General features: G+C 40.0%; 1 protein-coding gene across 1 annotated transcript in view; it reads left to right on the forward strand.

The window, feature by feature from the left end:
* CDH8 (cadherin 8) overlaps window positions 1–21,885 on the forward strand; it is a 327,579-nt gene that overhangs the window by 238,806 nt on the left and 66,888 nt on the right. The window contains 2 exon segments of the mRNA XM_040253857.1: window positions 1,683–1,870; window positions 5,463–5,716. Of these exon segments, the coding sequence (XP_040109791.1) occupies window positions 1,683–1,870; window positions 5,463–5,716 (442 nt within the window).

Raw genomic sequence — 21,885 nt, forward strand, 5'->3', positions numbered from 1 at the left:
CTTCCTGTTGCAGGGCTGGCAGTAAGGTGAGGCCCCTTGCTGTCTTATTTACCTAATAAGCACATCTCGAGGAATCATCACGAGGCCTTACCTGAAATATAAAGTTGGAAGGAAATGGAATCATTACTGACTATGGGGGGAGTGGAAGACTTGTGCTTGACATGATGGTTTTTGGTACCTACCTTGTGAAAAAAAACTGTTTTGTTCCCTAGTCCCATAATATTATGATTTTAAGAGGCATTTTGATTTCATCGTTAGATAAAAGTGTGCTACTGCCATTAGAAAATTTTTCCCTCATAAGAAGTTATCCTTTTATACTGGGTACAATGAGGCCTTCGTTTATCCAAGGGACTCAATGATTGAGTTCAAACTAGACTCAAGTAATGTTCTCTAGATTTAATTTTTCCTTTCGGGTTTATGGTCCATTGAATGTTTATTTCCCCTTGTTCTCGTTACATGGGGACTACAACTTCCTGTTTGTCTGGATTTGGATTCCCCAGAAACAGACACTGAGACAAGAATTTGATTATAAGTGGTTTATCTTGGAGATGATCCCAAGAAAGGCCATTTCGGAAGTGAAAATGTGAGGGAGAGGAGGCCAGAAAGCCAGTGTTGTGTATTCTCAAGCCAGCTACCACTGGAGAAACTGGAGCTTTATCCCCTTGGGGATACCTTGGCACCCTGTAAATAAACAAAAGGAAAGAACAAGCTTAAGATTATCCTGCCAGAGAGGTGATGGCGCCAGGGATTTTATATAGTAAGTTGTGTGAGTCTTTGAGGGGTATTAATTTTCTGAGAGTTCTAGCCTGACAGGCAATGGGCAAAATGGGTTCTGAAGACCAAAGGAAACCCTCAGAAGTTGGCTGTTGGCTGGAGGACATGAGTGACTGAACTGGTAACGCCCAGAGGTTAGGGCTTGGGGTACCAGCAGCTTCCCCTACACCAATGAAAGCGAGTGGTACTGGTATAACAGCCAAAGTCATCTGAATAAAAAAGGGACTGATATCACTAATTAGACACATTGTCCTGCCTCCCCCTAGGAGAAGGGATACACACTGTAATTATATTTTTGCCTAGAGAGTTTTGAAGGTAGGATTTTTGGTCTTCAGAGCAAGGAGGACTTTAGTAACAAGAGGAGTGTTTCATGTGTCTGAACAGCTTGCTGCAGGGCATAGCAGAAGCTTGGTAATTGGATTTTATCAAAAATGGTCTACAAGTCTGTAAATATAAAGGTAACTTCAAAAGTGACTTTCAATGTGTTACACATTGCATCTATCTGTGCCGAAATTAGCTTAATATTTTATGTTGGGCAACAATGAATATCCCCAAGGGCAGCCAGTGTGATTATACAGCAAATGGGAAAGAACATTCACACAGACTCACTAATATCCTGATATAACTCTGCTCCAAATATGTACTTGGTAAACATATGGTTGAGTAAGTCCCATAACTCAGAAGAGTTTCAAAGAGAGATCGCTGCTTTTTCTGGGGACTATTTGTCTCTGAGTCATGTAAAAGGTTGTATGTTCCACAGTGAAAATGATGTTTTTGCCTCTCCCATCACTGTGTTGGTCACATCTGTACACAGGTACCTCGAACAAGAAAGGTGCCCAATAAATATTTGCTAAATGAATGAATGAATGGAACATATGCAGTGCTCAGGGTCTCTCCTCTTTCCTAAGGTCTGTATCACTTCTCAGTACCGGAAGATGTGGTTCTTGGCACTGCCATAGGAAGGGTGAAGGCCAATGATCAGGATATTGGTGAAAATGCGCAGTCGTCATATGACATCATTGATGGAGATGGAACAGCACTCTTTGAGATCACTTCTGATGCCCAGGCCCAGGATGGCATTATAAGACTGAGAAAGGTAAGCTCAGGAAGGTTTTGCTTATCTTCAAAATATTAATACCTCTTTGAAACATGAACATTGAAGATGGTGGGGGTTGGGTGGACTTCCTGATATAATCTTAGAAGGGAAGGAGGTTTGGCTTCTTTAGCTATGAAAAAGTAAGAGTCTTGGGACCTCCCTCGTGGTCTAGTGGCTACGATTCCATGCTCCTCATGCAGGGAGCCCAGATTAGATCCCTGGTCAGGAAACTAGATCCTACATGCTGCAACCCACACTCCATGTGCCACAACCAAGACCAGGCATAGTCAAATAAATGAATAATAAATAATGTTGGAAGAAATAGGAAGAAAAAGTAAGAGTCCTTTTCTCACATCCTATCTCTTGGTCCTACTTGATATTTCAGCTAAAGCTCAGTAAGCAGTGACCGTGGTGGTGCTAGGTTGCTGCCTCATCCATCATTTCTCTCCTGTCTGTGCCTCAGTGTTTTTCCATGAGTTGCAGGAACTTGCTCAGTTCTTGTGCAGAGCCTCCAGCTATCCAGGCAGCCTTCAAGCAATAAATGACAAAGACTTGTGGACAGTTTCCTTGGAATAAATTATCCTGAGGTAGATTGTCTGTGGCTCCTCAGAAGTTTTTCAGTGGTTGGGGAGGGGATCCTCATTAGCCCGCAGAGGTGGCAAATTCAATGCCTTTTCTATAGAACTCTCCCCCGTCCCCGCCGCAATTTCTGTATTCCTGCTTCTTGGAATAGTTCTAAAACATGCACTGGAGGTTCCTAGGTCTTCTTTGCAATCTCTGCTTTTAGGGAAACTCAGAGACAGACAAACTAGTCAGCCTGTTATTCTGGCTCGTTCTGGCCCTGAAAGAACAGGGCCCACCCTGCTAACATAAGATACTCCAAGTTGTGATCAAATGTCCAAGCAATGAGGTCAGTGAAGCTCAGCTTTGTTTTGTTCCTGGGTGTGGGGCTGGACTTCTCAGGTGGTGTTAGTGGTAAAAAACCTGCCTGCTAATGTAGGAGATGTAAGAGACACGGGTTCGATCCCTGGGTCGGGAAGATCCCTTGGAGGAGGGCATGGCAACCCACTCCGCTATTCTTGCCTGGAGAATCCCATGGATAGAGGAGCTTGGTGGGCTACATCCATAGGGTCACAAAGAGTCAAACAGGACTGAAGCAACTTAGCATGCACGCACCTGGGGCTACCACTGAAAGAAGAAATATCTCCACAAGTAGTACAAAAAATATATGCAATCTGTGATTGCTTTTGCTCACAAACATTTGTGTGTGTGTATGTATGTATGGTAAATGTGAAAAATTCTGTACATTTTCCATATTTATTTCTCATCATGATAAATTTATTTTAGAAAAAATGTGCAGAGCACAGTTCAGTATTTTATGGACATGGAATTTTCAAAGGAAAATGCCCCTTTATCCTCATAATGAGTATTCTGCTCAATGTTGTACTGCATGTTTGTTGTGAAGTAGTAGAAATTAATTTTAAAACATTTGCTGATTCATGAATTGGAAGACGTATGATCAGTCACGCTGTCGGGAGCCAGTAGTTCTGCCCTCTGTCTTGATCAGCAATATATTGACATGACTCCGAGCTTACTATCTGACTCTCTCTCTCATGTTACACAGGGATCTGCTCCCCATGGTCATGCTCCTGAAATCCCCCATCGGGGAGGTCTTGACAATGAGAACCTGGAATTTTCTGGATATACTCTAAACTACAAAATCAATTTTAAAAATTAATTTTGAGGAAAAAATTGGTTGCATCTATTTTAACTCTGCTGAGCACTGCTTCATTTTGACCTGGATGGAGCTCAGTAGTAAAAGTTGCAAAGTATTTAAAAACTCATGTTTGAAATAGAGTACAGTATAATTATACTTGAGTCAATTATTGAATAACCCAGGGCCACATTTTCCTTGGTTAATGATTCCTAATGTCATTTTTATTGTTATTATTAACTGCTATTCTTTGTTACCATAAGGTGCTTTTATAAACTGAAGCAATTAGCCATTTGCTGTATTTTTATTCATCACTATTCATAAACTTGGAAACATATTCTACACATCTCAACACCAAGAGACACATGAATTTTATTTTGGAAAATGATGTACAGAGTCATTTTCCCACAATGCATGGACCCTCTTTTTGGTCTGATAAAGTCCTAAGGACACCAGAATGTGTTCAGGTTGGGCTAAGAATTTAGCAGAGCATAATATGTTATATTCAATGGCATTTGTGAAGAATTTGAAATTACATAATTGTTACAGTTGGGGTTGTTGGAAAATTGTGAAAATGCTAATGTTGAATTGTGTATTCATGGGTATGTATATATATGTGCTTAGAAATTTCAGAACGGGCAGGATTGAGTATCTGCTTTATTAGAAAATATCTCTCAAGAAAAGTCCAGTCCAATTAGAAAAAAATTCAAATATAAAAATTAACACTATATACATACATATATAAGCTTGTAGGAGAGTTCTGAAAGAGTTCAGTAATGCTGGCTGTGTTCAGGCTTCTTCTTTAAAAAAAAAAATTTGCATCGCAGATGTAAAGTTCAATTTCTTATAAGAAATTGCAAAGCAAACCTAAATTATCTTTTTGAACTTTGACAGAAATACATCCTTGACATCTGAAGTATTATGCCCTGCTTGAGAGAATTGGACAGTGAGGACGATGACGCAGATGGGCTTTGGGTTGTTAAGGGGCCTGTGTTCTTTTACCTTCCTCTATTTACTTAGATCATTAAATCTTTGGGGCTTTTAAGGCAGGAAGAATTAATCGGTCAGAAATATTTTCAGTAATGGTGCAATGAGGTAATTTCGCATTGCTTTTAAGTGGTTCACAGAAGACACAGAAAGTCCTAGCTATCTATATATCTACTCGTCTCCCTCTTCCTTCCCTTAAATATAAAAACAGGTAGATATGTATCTGCATACATCTTTATATGCCCACCTGCTTCACAGCACGGAACCCATAATAGAGACCTTCTAAGAATGCCCTGAAAAAGAAAAAACTTCATTTTAGCCATGATCAGCAAAGCAGTGATGCCCTAGAAGTGAAGTAAGAAAACACTCTTTGTTGGGATTAGTGCTAAATTATGCTTCATAATGTCTCCGTGGACTAAACAATGATTATTTCTCGTTCTTTACATTTCACACACTGTTGCAGAAATGATAGAAATATTCTTCCCAGATAGAGATTGTGTTCGATGCTGCCTTATCTCCGACTAGCAGAGGCCCGATTAACTGACTGATTGGTATGCAGGTCACGCCATCACTAGTAAAATTTTATTATGACTCTGAAGTGAAATTTTGATGGCACGATTCATGACTGTGAATATTTTGTGAATTCCAAGTGAAATGAGCAAAACAAAACAAAACAGTAGGAGATTAGATTCACTGAGCTTGTATAATAAACAGATATCAATAAATGCCTGTAAAATTTACAGGTTGAATATGGGGGATAGGAGAGTGATCCCATTAAGACTCACAAATGGGCTTAAACGCACATAACGATCATCCATCAGTGTTATACTCATTTGTTCTCGCGGCTGTGGTCATTAGTGAGAAACATTCATCTTTGTCATTTCTTAACAGCCTCTGGATTTTGAGACCAAAAAATCCTATACACTGAAGGTAGAGGCAGCCAACGTCCACATTGACCCGCGTTTCAGCGGCAGGGGCCCCTTTAAAGACACAGCGACGGTCAAAATTGTCGTCGAAGATGCTGATGAGCCTCCCGTCTTCTCTTCACCGACTTACCTCCTGGAAGTGCATGAAAACGCTGCTCTCAACTCCGTGATTGGGCAGGTGACCGCTCGTGACCCTGACATCACCTCCAGTCCGATAAGGTATTTCTCTTTTAAAAGGAAGATTCGCTTCGACCTGAGACAAGCAAATCAGTACAAAATGTAATTATGTATGCAGTCTGTGTGGCTGCCTTTGAGACACTGCTCACAAGGCCAAGGGATTTTGGTCAACATGCACCACGCTTGTGTCTATGGGTGTGTTGCACACACACATGCCCACACACCTGGGAACAGCTATATATAATGCTCAGAGCCAGAAATGCTAAGATGAAGAAAGCTGTTTGGCTTTCAGAGAGCATAGTGAAAAGGCCAGATTACATGTATTTTGCAGTGCTTTTCGGTGAATCCTTCTTACAGGATTACATTGTTTTTGCTTGTTGTGCATTTGTTTTCTAGCATCAGAAAAGTATTGCTATTTTTTTTCTTTCTTCTTTGACAATCACATGGATTATGGATAAAAATTTAGAGGCATAAGGTATTGTCTTGGACTATTAAGAGACCCCCATCTTATCTCTGTATTTGGGTTTGAAATTATCTTTTTATTACTAGATGGGCATTTCTGATCGGTCAGCATATCTGCATGGGTGCCTTTTAGACAAAAATCTTTCGCTGCTATTTCAAAAGTACCCTTTGTTTATACTTTCCCTGCTCAAAAATTTTCCCAAGATAAGAAATATAACCCTTTATTAAGGTTTTTGTTCTTTTTTTTTTTTTTTCTAGAAATGAGGCTCAGTTCTGGGGTTTTTATGTTGTTGTTGAACTGTGTACATCTTTTCTCTTTTGCCAGTCACCCAAATGACGGTGCAGATGCTCAAGCTAAATAGCTTTCTTCCGAAAGAACGCTGAAAATCTATAACTTGTCCACTGGTCTCCAAGGGTGAAGTGTTGGTTAATGATGTGTTTGAGTGTGGATCTCAAATATTTTCTGGGAAATGTTTGTTGAAAAAGAGAGAGAAAACTATATAGAAGAAAACAGTTTTAAAGAACTGTCCAGTTAATTTATGAGTTAGATGTCAGCTTATATGCAAGTCATTCAGTTTCTAAATTACGGGGACTTAGGGCAGATATTTTTCTAATTACTTTATTCAGAGAAACTCTAGATAGACAAGTGGCTTTCTGAAAGCTATGTTTATACAATTCTTGTTCCTGTATTAAACTCCCAATACTCCCGAGGGTGCTGAAACTCTGAGGCTAGAGGTAAAACACATCGGCATAGTCAGTGCCCCAAATAATTTGTGTCTGGGCAAAAAAGAATTCTTTTCAGATCCAGAAAAGTTGTTTTTAGCACAAGCCATTTTGAAATTCAGGATGAGAGTGTATCTCATAAGGATACCAAAAAAAATGCTTTCTTCAAAAGAGCAGCCTCTAAGAAGGTAAAACTCCATGTGGGGAATTGAGGAATGGTCAGTTGCCTATTCTCTGTTCTAAAGGAACTCAACATGCTGTAGGCACACGGAATCCTCCCTATTTGCTAAGAGAACCGTACCTCTAAAAGGGACAAGGGAAGAAAGAATCCAGAAAAATAAGTTTACATGGATGTCCATTTTCTGACTAAACGGTGAAGTTGTCAAATCACTTTATGCTGAAGTTCTCATATAAATAGAGGCAATGATACTTGTTGAGTAAATGAATCTGCCCCGTTTTTACCCCTTTTCTTCTGAAGGAACACAGAACAGAGCAGTTACCACTTCCTTCACATCTTTAAGCATAAGAGACAGAATAATGGCAAGGGTAAGCAGGATTGAACCAACCGAGAGACCAGGGGTCAGCTTAGCACTTGTTTTGTCGAGTTTCTACTCCTGCCAGCAAAGGCCTCATAGGGGGCCAGGAGTGAGCCCAGCTGAGGACCCTCAGGGAAAGTGGGGGTTCAGATATCAGGAGTCCCAGGTACACCCCAGACATGGACTCTGGAGTACCAGCAGGAACAAACTGCCTGTGCTGAGACATGTTCTTCATCAGCTAGAGGTGAAGTTTGAGGAACTTATGGTACTGAAGTAATACTAATCTCAAATGGGCAGAAATGGGTAAAAATCTAGGTTCAGAGCTCCCACGGTTTGTAATCCATCTTTTTACTTATGTAAACGTGGATAATTTTGGAATCATTCCAGTTCACAGGGAATCCAGTGACTATTACCATTGCAGTTGATTGTTACGGCTATTGCTATTGTTTCTTATTACTGTCACTGGCATACTGCTTAGCAACAACTGCCCAATTTGGAAGCATTTCATTTCCAGGCAAACTAAAGGGGGCTTGGGGCCGTGTTCCCAGGAAGAGATGGACCCAGGCATATCTGTAGCTCTGGTAGATGGCAGGCAAGTGCTATTAATAGTTCCCTTGGCATATGTGCCTGTTTATGTGCAAATTTAATTCAGCCATGTCAAACTCCCTGCGATCCCATGGACCGTATGCACCAGGCTCCTCTGTCCATGGGATTCTTTAGGCAAGAATTCTGGAGTGGGTTGCCACTTCCTTCTCCAGGGGATCTTCCCAACCCAGGGACTGGACCCACATCTCTTCAGTCTCCTGCATTGGTAGGCAGGTTCTCTAATACTAGCGCCACCTGGGAAGCCCAGATGGCATACATGGCCCCACCCAAAGAAGGGGTGAGCAGTGTTTCAAATCATTTCCAGCAGGGCTTTAATGGATTATTCAGAAAGAGCGCCCCACATGGTTCTGATTGACAGTGCGTTGGCTCCGTGGGATAAGAATGTAAGAATCACCAACTGCATTTTTTTCAGTATCTGTTCTGCATTTTTGCAGTTATCCCCCCTCCCGCCCTAGTCCCCCAGTTGGGTTGTGGAGAGCGGCTTTCCTCTTTCTATGCACAATTGGTTAGTTTGTGTAGAAAATTAAATTTCCTGACTAGCCAGAGCAGTGCAGAGTTCCTTAGAAGTCTAGTAGACAGATTTAGAGCCATTTAACCTTTTAAAACAGGACTAGAGGGCATAGATATTCAGGGAATTATCAAGCAACAAATAGTAAAGCATGATTGTCTCTTTAGGACTGTTGTATTTTATATCCTAACAAGACTGTATCCATCTTTTAGGGAAATGTTTACTTTGCTATCCAGCAAGGAATAGGCATTTATTGTGGCATTTGCCGTGTTAAAACATGTAGTCATTAATTGGCTGGTCAACTTCCTCTATGACTCTGCTTCTTTTGAGAGCTCACTGTCAGGCTAAAAATATCAATGTATTTAAAAATTCTTATAACTAAACATGTATCTATGGCTATAAACATGTCTGTATTTATGTTTGTATAATCACAGGGCAAACAAACAGTGACACAAAGACAAAACACAAAGGCAAAGTGACAAAAAAGGCAAAATGTCCCTTCTGGGAACATTAATTAAGCATGTGCTACTTTCTTTATTAGCATATTCATCTCAGTAATATAGAATATAGTTGTGTAAATTATTTAAAAGATGCCATGTCTTGAACAGACCATTTCAAACCCTGTCACTGCTACTTCCCAGACAGATAGCTGGTCTCCGGAATTCTCTTTGAGACTCAGCTTCTTCCTTGGTATTCTGGGATAATATCATTTTCCTCAGACAGTTACTGAAATAATTAAGTTGTTAAATAAAATAAGTGGAGTTATTAGGACTACCAACTAATAAAGCCACCATACATTTCATATCTTAAATGCAAAATAAAAGCCTACTACTCATTTTAGCAGAGATTCTTCTACTAAAGGTTGCTGACTGTGCAGGATTATCTTTTTCTTCTCACTTATCAGTTGCATGCTGAATAGTCTAATTAACCTCATTTAGTCTAATTTGCCTTTGCTACTGTGGTGAATATTGCTACTAGTGAGTGCTTAATATGTGGCAGAGATGTGCTACATGGGTTCATTTCATTCTTTAACACCTCTGTGAGATAATGTGTATACTCATTTAACAGATGAGGAAGCTGAGGATAAAAAGACTATCTTGCCTGTTGTCACACAGTCAAGGATGGAACCATGGTGCATAGCCACTTTTTGTCTTTCTCTCTGACAATGCAATACCTGCTTTCTATCCTTTGTCACACTCCCTTTCTTTCCTTGTGACTTCTGTGACACAAACTGTGTCTTGACATGTTGGGATGGCTTAGCAGGACCAATTTTTTCTACAAATCTTTATTTGTTTATTCTAGTAAGTTTCAGGTGTACAGAATTATAGTTAGACTATAATGTTTACAGTATGTGTTATACTATGCTAGGTACTATAATGTTATGTTATAGTACAGATGTTTGTAGTATAAACATCGATATACACTACAGAGTTTTCACCACCACAAGCCTAGTCACCATCTATCACCATACAGCTCACCACCCTCACCCATTTCACCACCTCCAAAATCCTCTTCCCTTCTGGTAGCTACTCTTCTCTATGAGTGTGTTTCTGTTTTATTTTACATGGCACATATAAGTAAGATTATATGATATTTTTTTCTTTCTCTGACTTACTTTACTTCACATAATACATTCAGGGTCCATCCATGTTTTCACAAATGATAGGATTTTATTCTTTTTCGTGACTGAGTAGTATTCCACTGTGTTGTGTTTGCGCGCGTGTGTGTGATTTTCTTTATCCATTCATTCATGGATGGACACTTAGATTGTTTCCATATATTGGCTATTATAAACAAGGCTGTTCTGAATTAGCAGGATCAATTTAATTGAAATACAAAACCCATTCATTTCCTAACTGGTTTCATTCAATTCAGGATGCACACCAAGAAAAAGGAGAGTATACCAGGCTCTGGAATTAACCAGAGTATGGGTGGAATATTTCTTGCTCCTTAGTCTAGCCCATTTGTGTGGGTCTGTTACTATCAGCTGTGAACCAAATTATGATTGGGGAGGTAACAGGAGAAACAATAGTTATTTGATGAATCAGGCATTGTGTTAAGTTTCTATTATGTATCATTTCACTTAATTCTCACAAAAGGCACCTGTGAAGTACTCAGTATGATTCCAGTTTTACGAGGAAGGAAACTGAGGATGTTTCCTGTGCATGGTGATGTAGCAGGAGGTGTGAGGGCTAGGGTTAAATCCAGATTTCTTCTTACCATTGACCACTGTGTCTGCACGTGCATTGCTAGGTCCTAGCATTTTGCATGAAATGTAGGATCATGACAGCTAATGTTTACTGTTTACTTTGTGACAGACACTCTGAAACAGTGTTAGAGGCAGCAAGTTATTTATACTTAAGGCAAACTTACTAGCACAGTTGCTTAGTTGCTGTCCTGTCCAACTCTCTTGGGACCCCATGGACTGTAGACTGCCAGGCTCCTCTGTCCGTGGGATTTTCCAAGCAAGAAGACTGGAGTGGGTTGTCATTTCCTCCTCTAAGGGATCTTCCAGACCTGCTGGGGTCCAGCCCCGGTGGATCCAGGGTAATTTGAAGGGGAGACGGAATCAGCGTCCTAGGAAAAACTTATTTAATTATAGATATATAGAGAGATTAGAAACAGATAGTGTAGTAGGAAATATTAGTGGAGAAAAAGAGGCTGAATAACTTGGTTTACGTGGACTACCAATCACCACCTATGTAGGCCACAGGTGTCTTTCCATTCTCCCGAAGGAGAGGAGGCACTGAGGCCTCCCTGGTCCGATCTTGGAAGCCCAGGCAAAATTAGCAGGCTTGGTGAGTACCCACGTTCCAGATGGAAATTCAGCCAGAAGGGGAAAGAAAGAATGACATGGGGGAATCAGTCTTTCCAGAGACTGATCCGATTTCTTTAGTTTTCAGGTTTGTTTGTATACTTTTTGTTATACATAGAGACAAATGGAAATTTTAAAGTCACGCAGGGGTCAGCAGTCCTGACCTTTACCAAAATCAGGTGCTTCACATAAATGTATAAAAAAAAGGTCTTAGGGGTTTTACATCATCTTCTGGCCATGAGGCCTGCTGACATTTTACGACCCTTTCTTTCTGATAACGGTCAGTTAACCAGAAAACTTATTTTTTCCAAGGGTGTTTTTTCTTAAACCAGGCACCACCTTCTGAAGGTACCAGATAAAGTTGCATTCCTATAGGGTGAGGGTGTAGTGGGTTACAACTAAGAAAGAGATTTATTTAACCTAAGGTTAACATGATTAATCTTAAAGGTTAATACTTATTTCTCCTATATGCTAGTTATATTCATTATAAGGGCAGGGAATATGGAGATTTAGCAGCAAACATCAGCCCAACAAATGAAAACACTTCACCAGTGTTCCCCTTAAGATCTATTTAGTCTTAAGATAGTGATAAAGTTACATTTTTACATAGCAAGGACACGGTGATTTATAACAAAGTACAGTGATCTACAACAAAAGAGAAAATTCATTAGCTCAAAAAGTCTAGTATTGTTAACATCAAAAACTACTATATTTCCTTTTCTATATTCCAAATACATTAATATATTCCCAGGTACCTAAGGATATGGAGGCCTGGCGACAATCATTGACTCAACAATGAGAAAAGCCCTATGCTAATTAAGATTTTCAAAATACTCCAAACTCTCTGTGCTGCTTATGGTTGCTGCCAGCAGAGAGGTTTGACCTGAGACACCCTTGTCACACCCAGGAATTTCTGTTGACTGGAGCTGCAAGTTTACTCCTTCTCCAAGAGAACCGGTGGGGAACAGCCCCCCATAAAGTCAGAGGTGTAGGTGAGAGCATGAAACAGTAAAGTAGGTAGACTCTGGTTTTGAGGGTAGATGCTCCGGAACAGGGGGTTTCCTGAGGCTCAATCCCACCTTTGCGTATGCCGAAGCCTCCTTCCTCATGACCTTTGCCATGGGCAGAGTTCCTCACACTGGCTCCCGGCACAGACCCAGGGATCAAACTCACATCTCCTGCATGGGCAGATGGATTCCTTACTGCTGAACCAAGGGGGAAGCCCTTACTAGTACAGTTCAGTTCAGTTCAGTCACTCAGTCATGTCCGACTCTTTGCGACCCCATGAATCACAGCATGCCAAGCCTCCCTGTCCATCACCATCTCCCGGAGTTCACTCAGACTCACGTCCATCGAGTCCGTGATGCCATCCAGCCATCTCATCCTCTGTCGTCTCCTTCTCCTCCTGCTCCCAATCCCTCCCAGCATCAGAGTCTTTTCCAATGGGTCAACTCTTCGCATGAGGTGGCCAAAGTACTGAAGTTTCAGCTTTAGCATCATTCCTTCCAAAGAAATCCCAGGGTTAATCTCCGTCACAATGGACTGGTTGGATCTCCTTGCAGTCCAAGGGACTCTCAAGAGTTTTCTCCAACACTACAGTTCAAAAGCATCAATTCTTTGGCACTCAGCCTTCATCACAGTCCAACTCTCACATCAATACATGACTACTGGAAAAACCATAGCACAGAGTAGGTGTTAATTAAAGGTCAGTGCTTTCATGTAAACCTGCCATGGCTCATTTTTATTTTCCACCCAATAAATTCATGTCAAGTGTGTATTTATTGTCACCATGGCATTGAGATGGCATGTGACTATTTTCTTTTTAGATGGCTGCTTCTTACTTTTCTTTCAAAGCATTTCCCATATATCTACATGAGCTGCTTAAATTAAAAAGTGGGAATGATGGCTATTCAGTAGTCAAAGTGGTTGACACATAACCATGGTGGCCACAATGCTCTGTTGTCCTAATTCCTCTCTTGAAGTGCCCACTCAACACAAGACTCTGCTTTTTTTTTTTTTTTTTCTACTTGTATTCTGGCATTTTTACAATTCACCTCAGACACCAGGCTTGCTGTTAATGAGCTCTTTTCTTGAAAGCACTTCTGATAGTCCTGATAGCCAATGGTGCTACAGTGGAAATATTTCATAGAGAACCTGGTAATTGTATGGTAAATAAACTGTGTATCGATTGACTCTCTCCTCAATCTTGCAATAATTCCCAAGAGACCTTGTCTTGTTTTGCTGTTGTTTTTAATTGTGATAAGAACACTTTACATGAGATCTGTCTTTTCAACAGATTTTTAAGGCTACAATACAGTATTGTTAACTATAGCCACAGCATTGTGCAGAGTGTAAGTAACACTTTATAGCAACTTCTCATTCCTCCCTTCTCTGAGGCCAGCCGGGCAACCATCATTCTATGCATCTACGACTCTGATTGTTTTAAGTGCCTAGTATAAGTAAAAGTCACTCAATCATGTCCGGCTCTTTGCAACTCCATGGACTATCCAGTGCATGGAATTCTCCAGGCTAGAATACTGGAGTGGATAAGCTGTTCCCTTCTCCAGCGGATCTTCCCGACCCAGGAGTCGAACCGGGGTCTCCTGCATTGCAGGAGGATTCTTTACCAGTTGAGCTATCAGGGAAGCAAGATCCCAGGTAGAATATAAGTGGAATCATGCTACGTTATCCTTTGGTGACTGGTTTCTTTTCCTTAGCACAATGTCCTCCAGGTTCATCCATGTTGCTGCACATTGCAGAATTTTCTTCTTTTTGAGGCTAAACAACAATATACTATAGTACATTTTCTTTACTTATTCATCTGCTGATGGCCGTTTACGTTGTTTCCACATCTTAGCTATTGTGAATGATGCTACAGTGAACCTAGGGGTGCTAATATGATTTCAGTTCTTTTGAATAAATGCCCAGGAGTGAGATTGCTGAATCATATGGTCGTTCTATTTTAATTTTTTAGGAACGTCCATGTTTTCCATAGCTGCTGCACCACTTTGCTTACCCACCAACAGTGTACAGGGGTCTAGTATCACACAAGGAGTCTTTTAAAAGCAGTTAAAGCTTGGTCATTTAGTTCCTGCACACTTTTAGCCAATTAAAATTTGAATGTTTCCCATTTCAAAAGTACCAGCTTATCCAAGTCATTTTTCTCCCAAAAACCTCACTGTACTGCTAATTCAGCTAACAGTGATTAATACTAATTAAGTCATGTGTTCATTTAGTCATATGGTCACCCATTCATTCACATTACTATACATATATATACATATATGTATGTATATACATAGCATTTATGATATATGTATATGTCACATATGGAATGGTACACACAGATCTAGATCTATGGTTTAGATATAGATATACAGAAACTCATGGCTTCTTAAGGGATTTCTATAGAGACAGAGCCTCTGCCCTCCTGGACATTGCTCTGTACTAAGGAAGCGAGTTACACAGCTGTGTTAAATTCAAGTCTTTCACAATTATCTAACCTTTAATTCAATCTGAAAATGATAAGCAAAACTAGATTATTTTTAGGCTCATGTAGAAGAAGAGATTTCTTAGTTTTCTAAGGGATTGTAATAGAAGGAACCACAGATACTCAATGATGCTAATGTGGAACTATCTCACACTCTAGATAGACTAGTATTAATCTAGAGCGTGGACTGTGTGTATCTTCTTTTCTCTCATTTTTTGTTCCGTACCTCCTTCCCTCCCTCTTCTTTCACTCTCACTATAAAGGAAGCTTTTGGTAGAAAAAGGCTCCTTTTTCCCCTTAAAGGAATAATAAATGTGTGATGCAGGGACTTTAGAATTCTGGGACTAGCAGAACTCAGATAATATTATTTATTAAAGCAGTTAGAGCAACCAGTAGAGCAATTAGAGCCAAAAAGCTGAAAACTTGTAGATGGAATTTTTGATATTCGAAGTGCATGCGAGAAAATGTTAAAATGGTTTCTTTAGGCACAATAACAAAAGCTAGAATGAAATTAAACAGTGAGAAAGAAACAGTTGGAGTTCAGTGAAATATAATAACTGATTCATAACTAAGGGGTTTATTTCATTATTAGTGACTCTAAATAGCATCTTCACTTGCAGTTGATTCAAAACTGTATCTTCCTGTAAATTTGCCATACAGAGGCTGCAAACCAATGTTTAGCAAAACATTTCTTTATAATTTAAAGTGCATTTATGCCTGTTAAATTTGAAAAATAGATATATACCACTTTTCTCCAAGAGCAGCATCTCCCTAGCTGTGCTCTAAGGAACATCACTAGGACTAGAGACAGTGTGACCAGATCAATTTGAACTCCAGTTTCTTTGCAGTAGGATTCCATAGATAAGTTAATTGGCTCAGGTGCCTTGCACTCTTTAAGAAGAAGTGATTTAATCTTTGAACTTTCTATAGAGAATCAGAAGCATCTGAGGTAAAGGACACTGAGGCTTCCATGCTGGTCCGAGCTCTAGATTCTAATCCATCAAGCATTGCGGATATCATGACACTTATTCCTATTTTGTAAGAGAATACATGTCTATATATTATTATAATATATAAATTTGCCTCCTGTCCTTTCCATAGACCCTTCATGAAGGGATGGGGGGCAGATGTGTTCCATGAATGAATAGTTTAAACTGTACTACATGAGGCCAGAAGTCAGTCAACTATAGCCTGTGTCCCGAATCTGGCTCCCCACTTTTCTTTTTTTTTTTTAATTTTATTGGAATGCAGCCACTCTCATTCCTTTATGCCCAAGAACTGCAGTGGAGTCATTATAACAGAGACAGTATGACCTGTAAAGCCTAAGATATTTATTTTACAAAAGAGTTGGTCATCTCCTATGGTATACTGGTAAGAGCTTGGGATTTTCATCAGTAATTTTAATAGTTGATGCTCACAAAATTTCAGGATCTTATTCTGTCTAGAAAACTCCCAAGAGAGAGGATTAAAAAAAAATATTTTAAAAAAATCTGTTGTAGTCAAAGAAATTCTTTGTATTAGAATCCAGTTGTATATGATGGAGTTGACAACCTCCATGCTTACCTTAGAACCCTCTGGAGGTTAGTTCTATGCGGCCCCTGACAGTGTGCGCTTCCTTTGAATCTACCGGAAACAATTGGCTTCACGTAGCATCGCTTTTGGAGAAATCACCATAGCTATCATGCTTGTCTGCTCAGTTGCTTCATTCATGTCCGACTCTGCAACCCTGTGGACTGTAGCCCACCAGGCTGCTCTGTCCATGGGGATTCTCCAGGCAAGAATACTGGAGTGGGTTGCCATGCCCTCCTCCAGGGGATCTTCCCAACCCAGGAAAGGAACCCTCATCTCTTGCATTGCAGGCAAATTCTCTACTGCTCAGTCACGGGGGAAGCCGATAGCTACCATACAGACTGTGAAAAGGCATCATAAAAAAGACCTGGATGCTTTCTCACTTGGAGTGGGGAAGATATTTGTTTCTTGCATGAGTTTCTCACAATACTTGAATTTTCTACCTGCCCCTTCCATTCTCTAGACCTCAGTGATGATTACAATACAGTGGTTTTTAGAACCGAGGCTGGTGATTGTCTTAGCCAAATTAGTCTCTGCATTTCAGTGTCTTGGCAAAATCTCTGATTCCAGCAGCATTCCTCTCTCTCTGAAAACATGAAGTGACATGAAATAGAAATTCACTTGGAATAGATTTGCTGGAGTATGTTCGACAAACTCTAACATGTATTCCCCAATACGAGAGTAGATATTTAACGAGTCATACTGGAAGTGTCTTGTGGATCTTTAGTCATGCCTGTTTAGTGTTTCAGTACAGGGCCCTTCACAGGTATCTCATTTATACTATATTACATGAACCCTGTGAATTACCCGTATTCTTATTCCCATATTCCATTAAAAACATGGGTTACATGTTGTTTTCCCTGGAAGTAGATGGCATTTGAAGTACAAGCTGTTTGTTAGAAAGCAGCACCTGTGACTGCGAGGGGACAGAAACAGGCAGGCAGGGGGCACAGTTAACCTGCAGCGCAGGCCTGGCAAAGCCTTGGCCCAATCCAGTGGAATGCGTATCGATCATCAGAGGAGTCCTATGTCCTGCCAAACTGGTAGTGTCTTTATCTCTCTGCTGGCTTAATCTCCAGGTAACACAGGACAGTCTCTGAAAATGAGGCAGATTCTCAGGAGCTGATATTTAGAGGGTTTCCCCTGACTGGTCCTCCTAGAGCTCTGCTGTCTTTCCTTAAAGGGACACCTGCCCTGTGTATCTTCACATCCATCCAGGACAAGTGTAGGGAACCTCTTCACTGATGAAGTAATTTGACTAACTTCACCCTGCTAGCCATCTAGCTCCGAAGTCACATGCAACCACTACACTGTGGTGTGGGGCCAAATATATATCTGTTCTGCATTTTGAGATGCAGGCTCTAAAGCAGCAAATTGATTTAGCTGAAATGTTTCCAGTGTGGTACAGCAAACCTGACTAATAATAATAATAAAAAATCAAGCTTCACATATTAATGAACTGGTTTTTAAAAAGTGATCTAGGGTGCTTTTTAAAAAAGGCATAAGAAGTTTGAAAGAGGGAGAAAATGAGAAATGTGCTTATCTGGGGTTTAAAATGTTTTTATTTTTTTCTGATTGGTGAAGTCTCTGTACCCTCTAGGGAACAAAACTTAATAATAACATTTATATTCTGAGAGAAACAAAGCTGCTTGTATAGGCTGAGCTGTGTTATCTAACATTATTATACTCATAAGGCAAAATAAATCCCCTATTTTGCATCCCAACAAAGGGAGATTGACACTCTTATCTGATGTTCAAATATTTATGGGAGTCATTTCAACAAAGCTTTTAGTTTTCCTTATATTTCTACATTCTGATGTGGCACAATGTATTATACAACCTTGCTTTTGATAAAGGACAATCAGATTTGACTTAGTGTTGCAGAGGAAAACGTAATATTGCATATTTAAGAAGAGAACATGTTAAGAGATGGAGAAATGCCATTCCCATGCATCTATCAGATGTTTATTAGCTCTCTTCTGTGTGTTTGAAGTCAGTTGGTTGGCGAGTGGAATAGGCTTAGCTGAAATACCTATAAATTGGCCTCATGGTACAAGTCAAGTTTGGGATAGTCAACTGAGGTATGTATTAATAGCTTCATGGTAAATGAAAATAAAGTTTATGGAAGTCCTTAAAAAGGTTCAGAGTTATGAAAGATGAATTTAATGGTGCAAAGGACAGCACAAGATCTAAATGTTCTTTAAAACCAAGGATCTGAAACTGCAGAACAGATGTGGAAAGGGAGCAGAGCCCACAGGGTGGTTAAGTTGGAGGATGGGGTCTCTACCAGAGAAAGAGGAAACATGTCTGGAGCACATTTTTTCAACAACAAGTACATGATATTAGGCTTTGCACTTGCATGAAGGTCCAAGACTAGATTAGACCATGTGGTCAGGCACTGTGTTTTAGGGATCAGCGTTTTTGGTAAAAAATACTTTCGACCTCCTAGAAAGATGTTATCTGGCTAAATATAGGAATGGTGTGCTTATGTTATTTTTGTTGTGATAGCAAGTAAACAAGCTATTTCAGTCTAAATGCACTTCCATTTCTTAAAGAATTAATAGGATGCATCTTTTTAAGTTTTTTTTTTTTTTGATGTGGACCATTTTTAGTCTTTATTGAGTTTGTTACAGCACTGCTTCTGTGTTATGTTTTGGATTTATGGCCTTGAGTCATGTGGGATCTCATTTCTGAGATCAGGGATCAGACCTGCACCCCCTGCCTTGGAAGGTCAAGTCTTAACCACTGGACCACCAGGGGAGTCCCAACAGTCTACATCTTGTTCACCTCTTACTTCCTAGCACTTACCATGAGACCTTAGCACTTACTGAGTCTGAATGTCCAATTAAAATTTTTAAGTGTATATAAATAACTTTAGGAAATTTTCAAAAAACCTACTTTTATATGCACTACTCTTATTTCTTGGGTGTACAGTGTTTTCCATAAAAACATATTTTTCTATATAATTAATGGTTCTGACAAAAATTGGACAAACATAAAATCAAATACCACCATTCTGACAGCTATTCAACACTGGCTAATAATTGATTAAGTGTCAGATATTATGATCAGGAGATTACACTTATTATCTCACTAACTTTGTGGCTGGGTAAAAATGTATATGACCCTCCTTTTATGACTCAAAGCATTTTATAACTCGAGAGTCATAACAATTTATGTGAGCTACATAAGTAAAAGGAGGATTAACTAAGAAATTAATATACAGGGCTTAGCAGACAGGCCAAAAATTAGGAGGGCCGTGATAAATATATGAAATATGTTATTAAATCTTAATTCTGGTTACGGTCTCATGGTCCATACAGCTACACAATGATGTATTTCCATCTCAGCCCATCTCTTCCTTATTGTCCCTGTAGCATTCATCAACTTTGCAAATTCTTTCATATAGGGAAAAGTCATTATTGGCCTGATTGACAGCCCCAAGAAGGTAACTAAGTGAATTAAAAGCCACTCTTCACTGCTAACTGTCCCCTGTCAGCCTTAGGTCGTTGTGAGCCTCTTGAGATTTATGGGAGTTGGTGGGATTCCCGTGACCTGAGGGTGAACAGTGAGAATCAAGGTTATCATGGGTATAGAGGATTTTATCCTCACAACTCCTAATTTCCCGTCATAAAAAGACACACCAGAGGGAAATATCAGATACCTGCTCTGAGCTACAGATACCACTTATGGAAAGATTTAATTACATTTTGCTAGTCTTTTTTTTTTTTAAATATAATGTCCTTTTTCAATTGGCTGCTTTTAGGGTTTCACTCCTTCCTTTTTTTTTTTTTGAATAATTTGTGTATGTAATTCTTTGTGGTTGCGCTGGGTCTTCATTGTTACACCCAAGTTTTTTCTAGTTGCTGCAAGTGGGACTCTGTGCCACGGTGCACGGGCATCTCTTGTCTCAGAGGACAGGTTGTAGGCACATGAGCTTCAGTAGCAGTGACTCTGAGGTCCTAGAGTGCTTGGCTTTCAGTAGTTACGGCGCACGGTCTTCCCAGACCAAGGACGGAACCCGTGTCCCCTGCATTCACAGGCAGACTGCTATCCACTGTATCACCAGGGAATTCCATATTTTGCTCATCTTTATGTGAACTGTTTGACCAGTTTGGTGTATTTTGTGATTAATTAGATAAATAAGGCTAAAAGGAGACAAAAGAAAGAGAATTATCTAATGTGAAAGCAATGTAGATTAATAGAAGACGGTTGTGAGCCTTCCACAAGGGTATTGCTTCAAAATTCTTTAATGTCCTTTATTTCCTATATCCAAATAATCACCATGTCCTGTTTATTTTAGTTACTAAGCTCAAACACCATCATATTTGCCCCCCCCTTTTTTTTTGGCTGCACCATGCCTTGCAGGGATCTTAGTTCCCCAAACAGGAATAGAACCCAGGCCCCCTGCAGAAGCAGATTCTTAGCCACTGGCCCACCAGGGGAGTCCCAAACACTGTCCTCTTTAAGGTGAGCACTTACGGCAGCCCCGTGTGCTTGTTTCCAGCCCTTTGGTATCCACCCAGCTGCCCCAGTGTCTCTAACTCAGTTTAGATCTGTGCTGGTACGGTAGCCACTAGCCACATGTGGCCCTTTGAATGGAAATAAAATGCAGTTAAATTGAATATAATCACAATTTCAATTTCTCAGTCACACTAGCTAGATTTCAAGGGCTACATAGCCATATAGAGCTAGTGGCTACCATCTTGGACAAAGCACATTTGTACAATACAGAAAGTTCTATGGAATCCAGCTGTGGTTTAGATCATGTCATTCTCCTCCTGTATTTTGTTCAAGTGGTTCCCCATTTCCTGCAAGTGAAAAAATTTAATTCTTCAACATGGTTTTCAAGGTCCTTCCTGATGCCCTCCCCCACACTGAATCCTGAATTTCAACAATACTGTCATTTGTTAGTCTTTAAAAATACTGAACATCTTCCTAACTGACCTTTCATATTTGCTCTTTCTTTTGATAGGAGTATTTTAATAATATTTTATACATCTCATCCCTTTTCTTTTTCATGAATACATCACTGTAAGCTTTAAAAATCTTATTTCCTTTCATTGTCTCTACACGTAAAGACAATTTCATTTCTCTACACGTAGACTCAGTTACATGAAAGCAAGGCCATGTCTGTCTTGGCAACTAACACAATGCCTTGTATATAAGAAATACTCAGTAAAGAGTGAAGGAAAGAGGGATGGAAGGGGTAAGATGAAAGGAAAGATGGGAATGAAAGGACAGGTTGCTCATCTGTCAGACCTTAGCTCTCACCATGCCCAGCCTGGTCCTTAATTTTATCGTTTCCTAAACAAACCCAAGATTTTCTTCATGTATTTCTGCTGGGGATGCTCTCCCTACATACTCTACCTGGAAAACCCCTACCCATTCTTCCTGTCCCCAAACAGATGCTGCCACATTGTGGTGTCATCTTTGACCACCTTCCCCTTTCCCAGGCACATGTGGGGACCCTTTCTAACTGCAGTATAACAATGACTTTAT

Source organism: Oryx dammah, unplaced genomic scaffold, assembly GCF_014754425.2.
Source record: "Oryx dammah isolate SB20612 unplaced genomic scaffold, SCBI_Odam_1.1 HiC_scaffold_13, whole genome shotgun sequence".
In the NCBI taxonomy this organism is placed as follows: Eukaryota; Metazoa; Chordata; class Mammalia; order Artiodactyla; family Bovidae; genus Oryx; species Oryx dammah.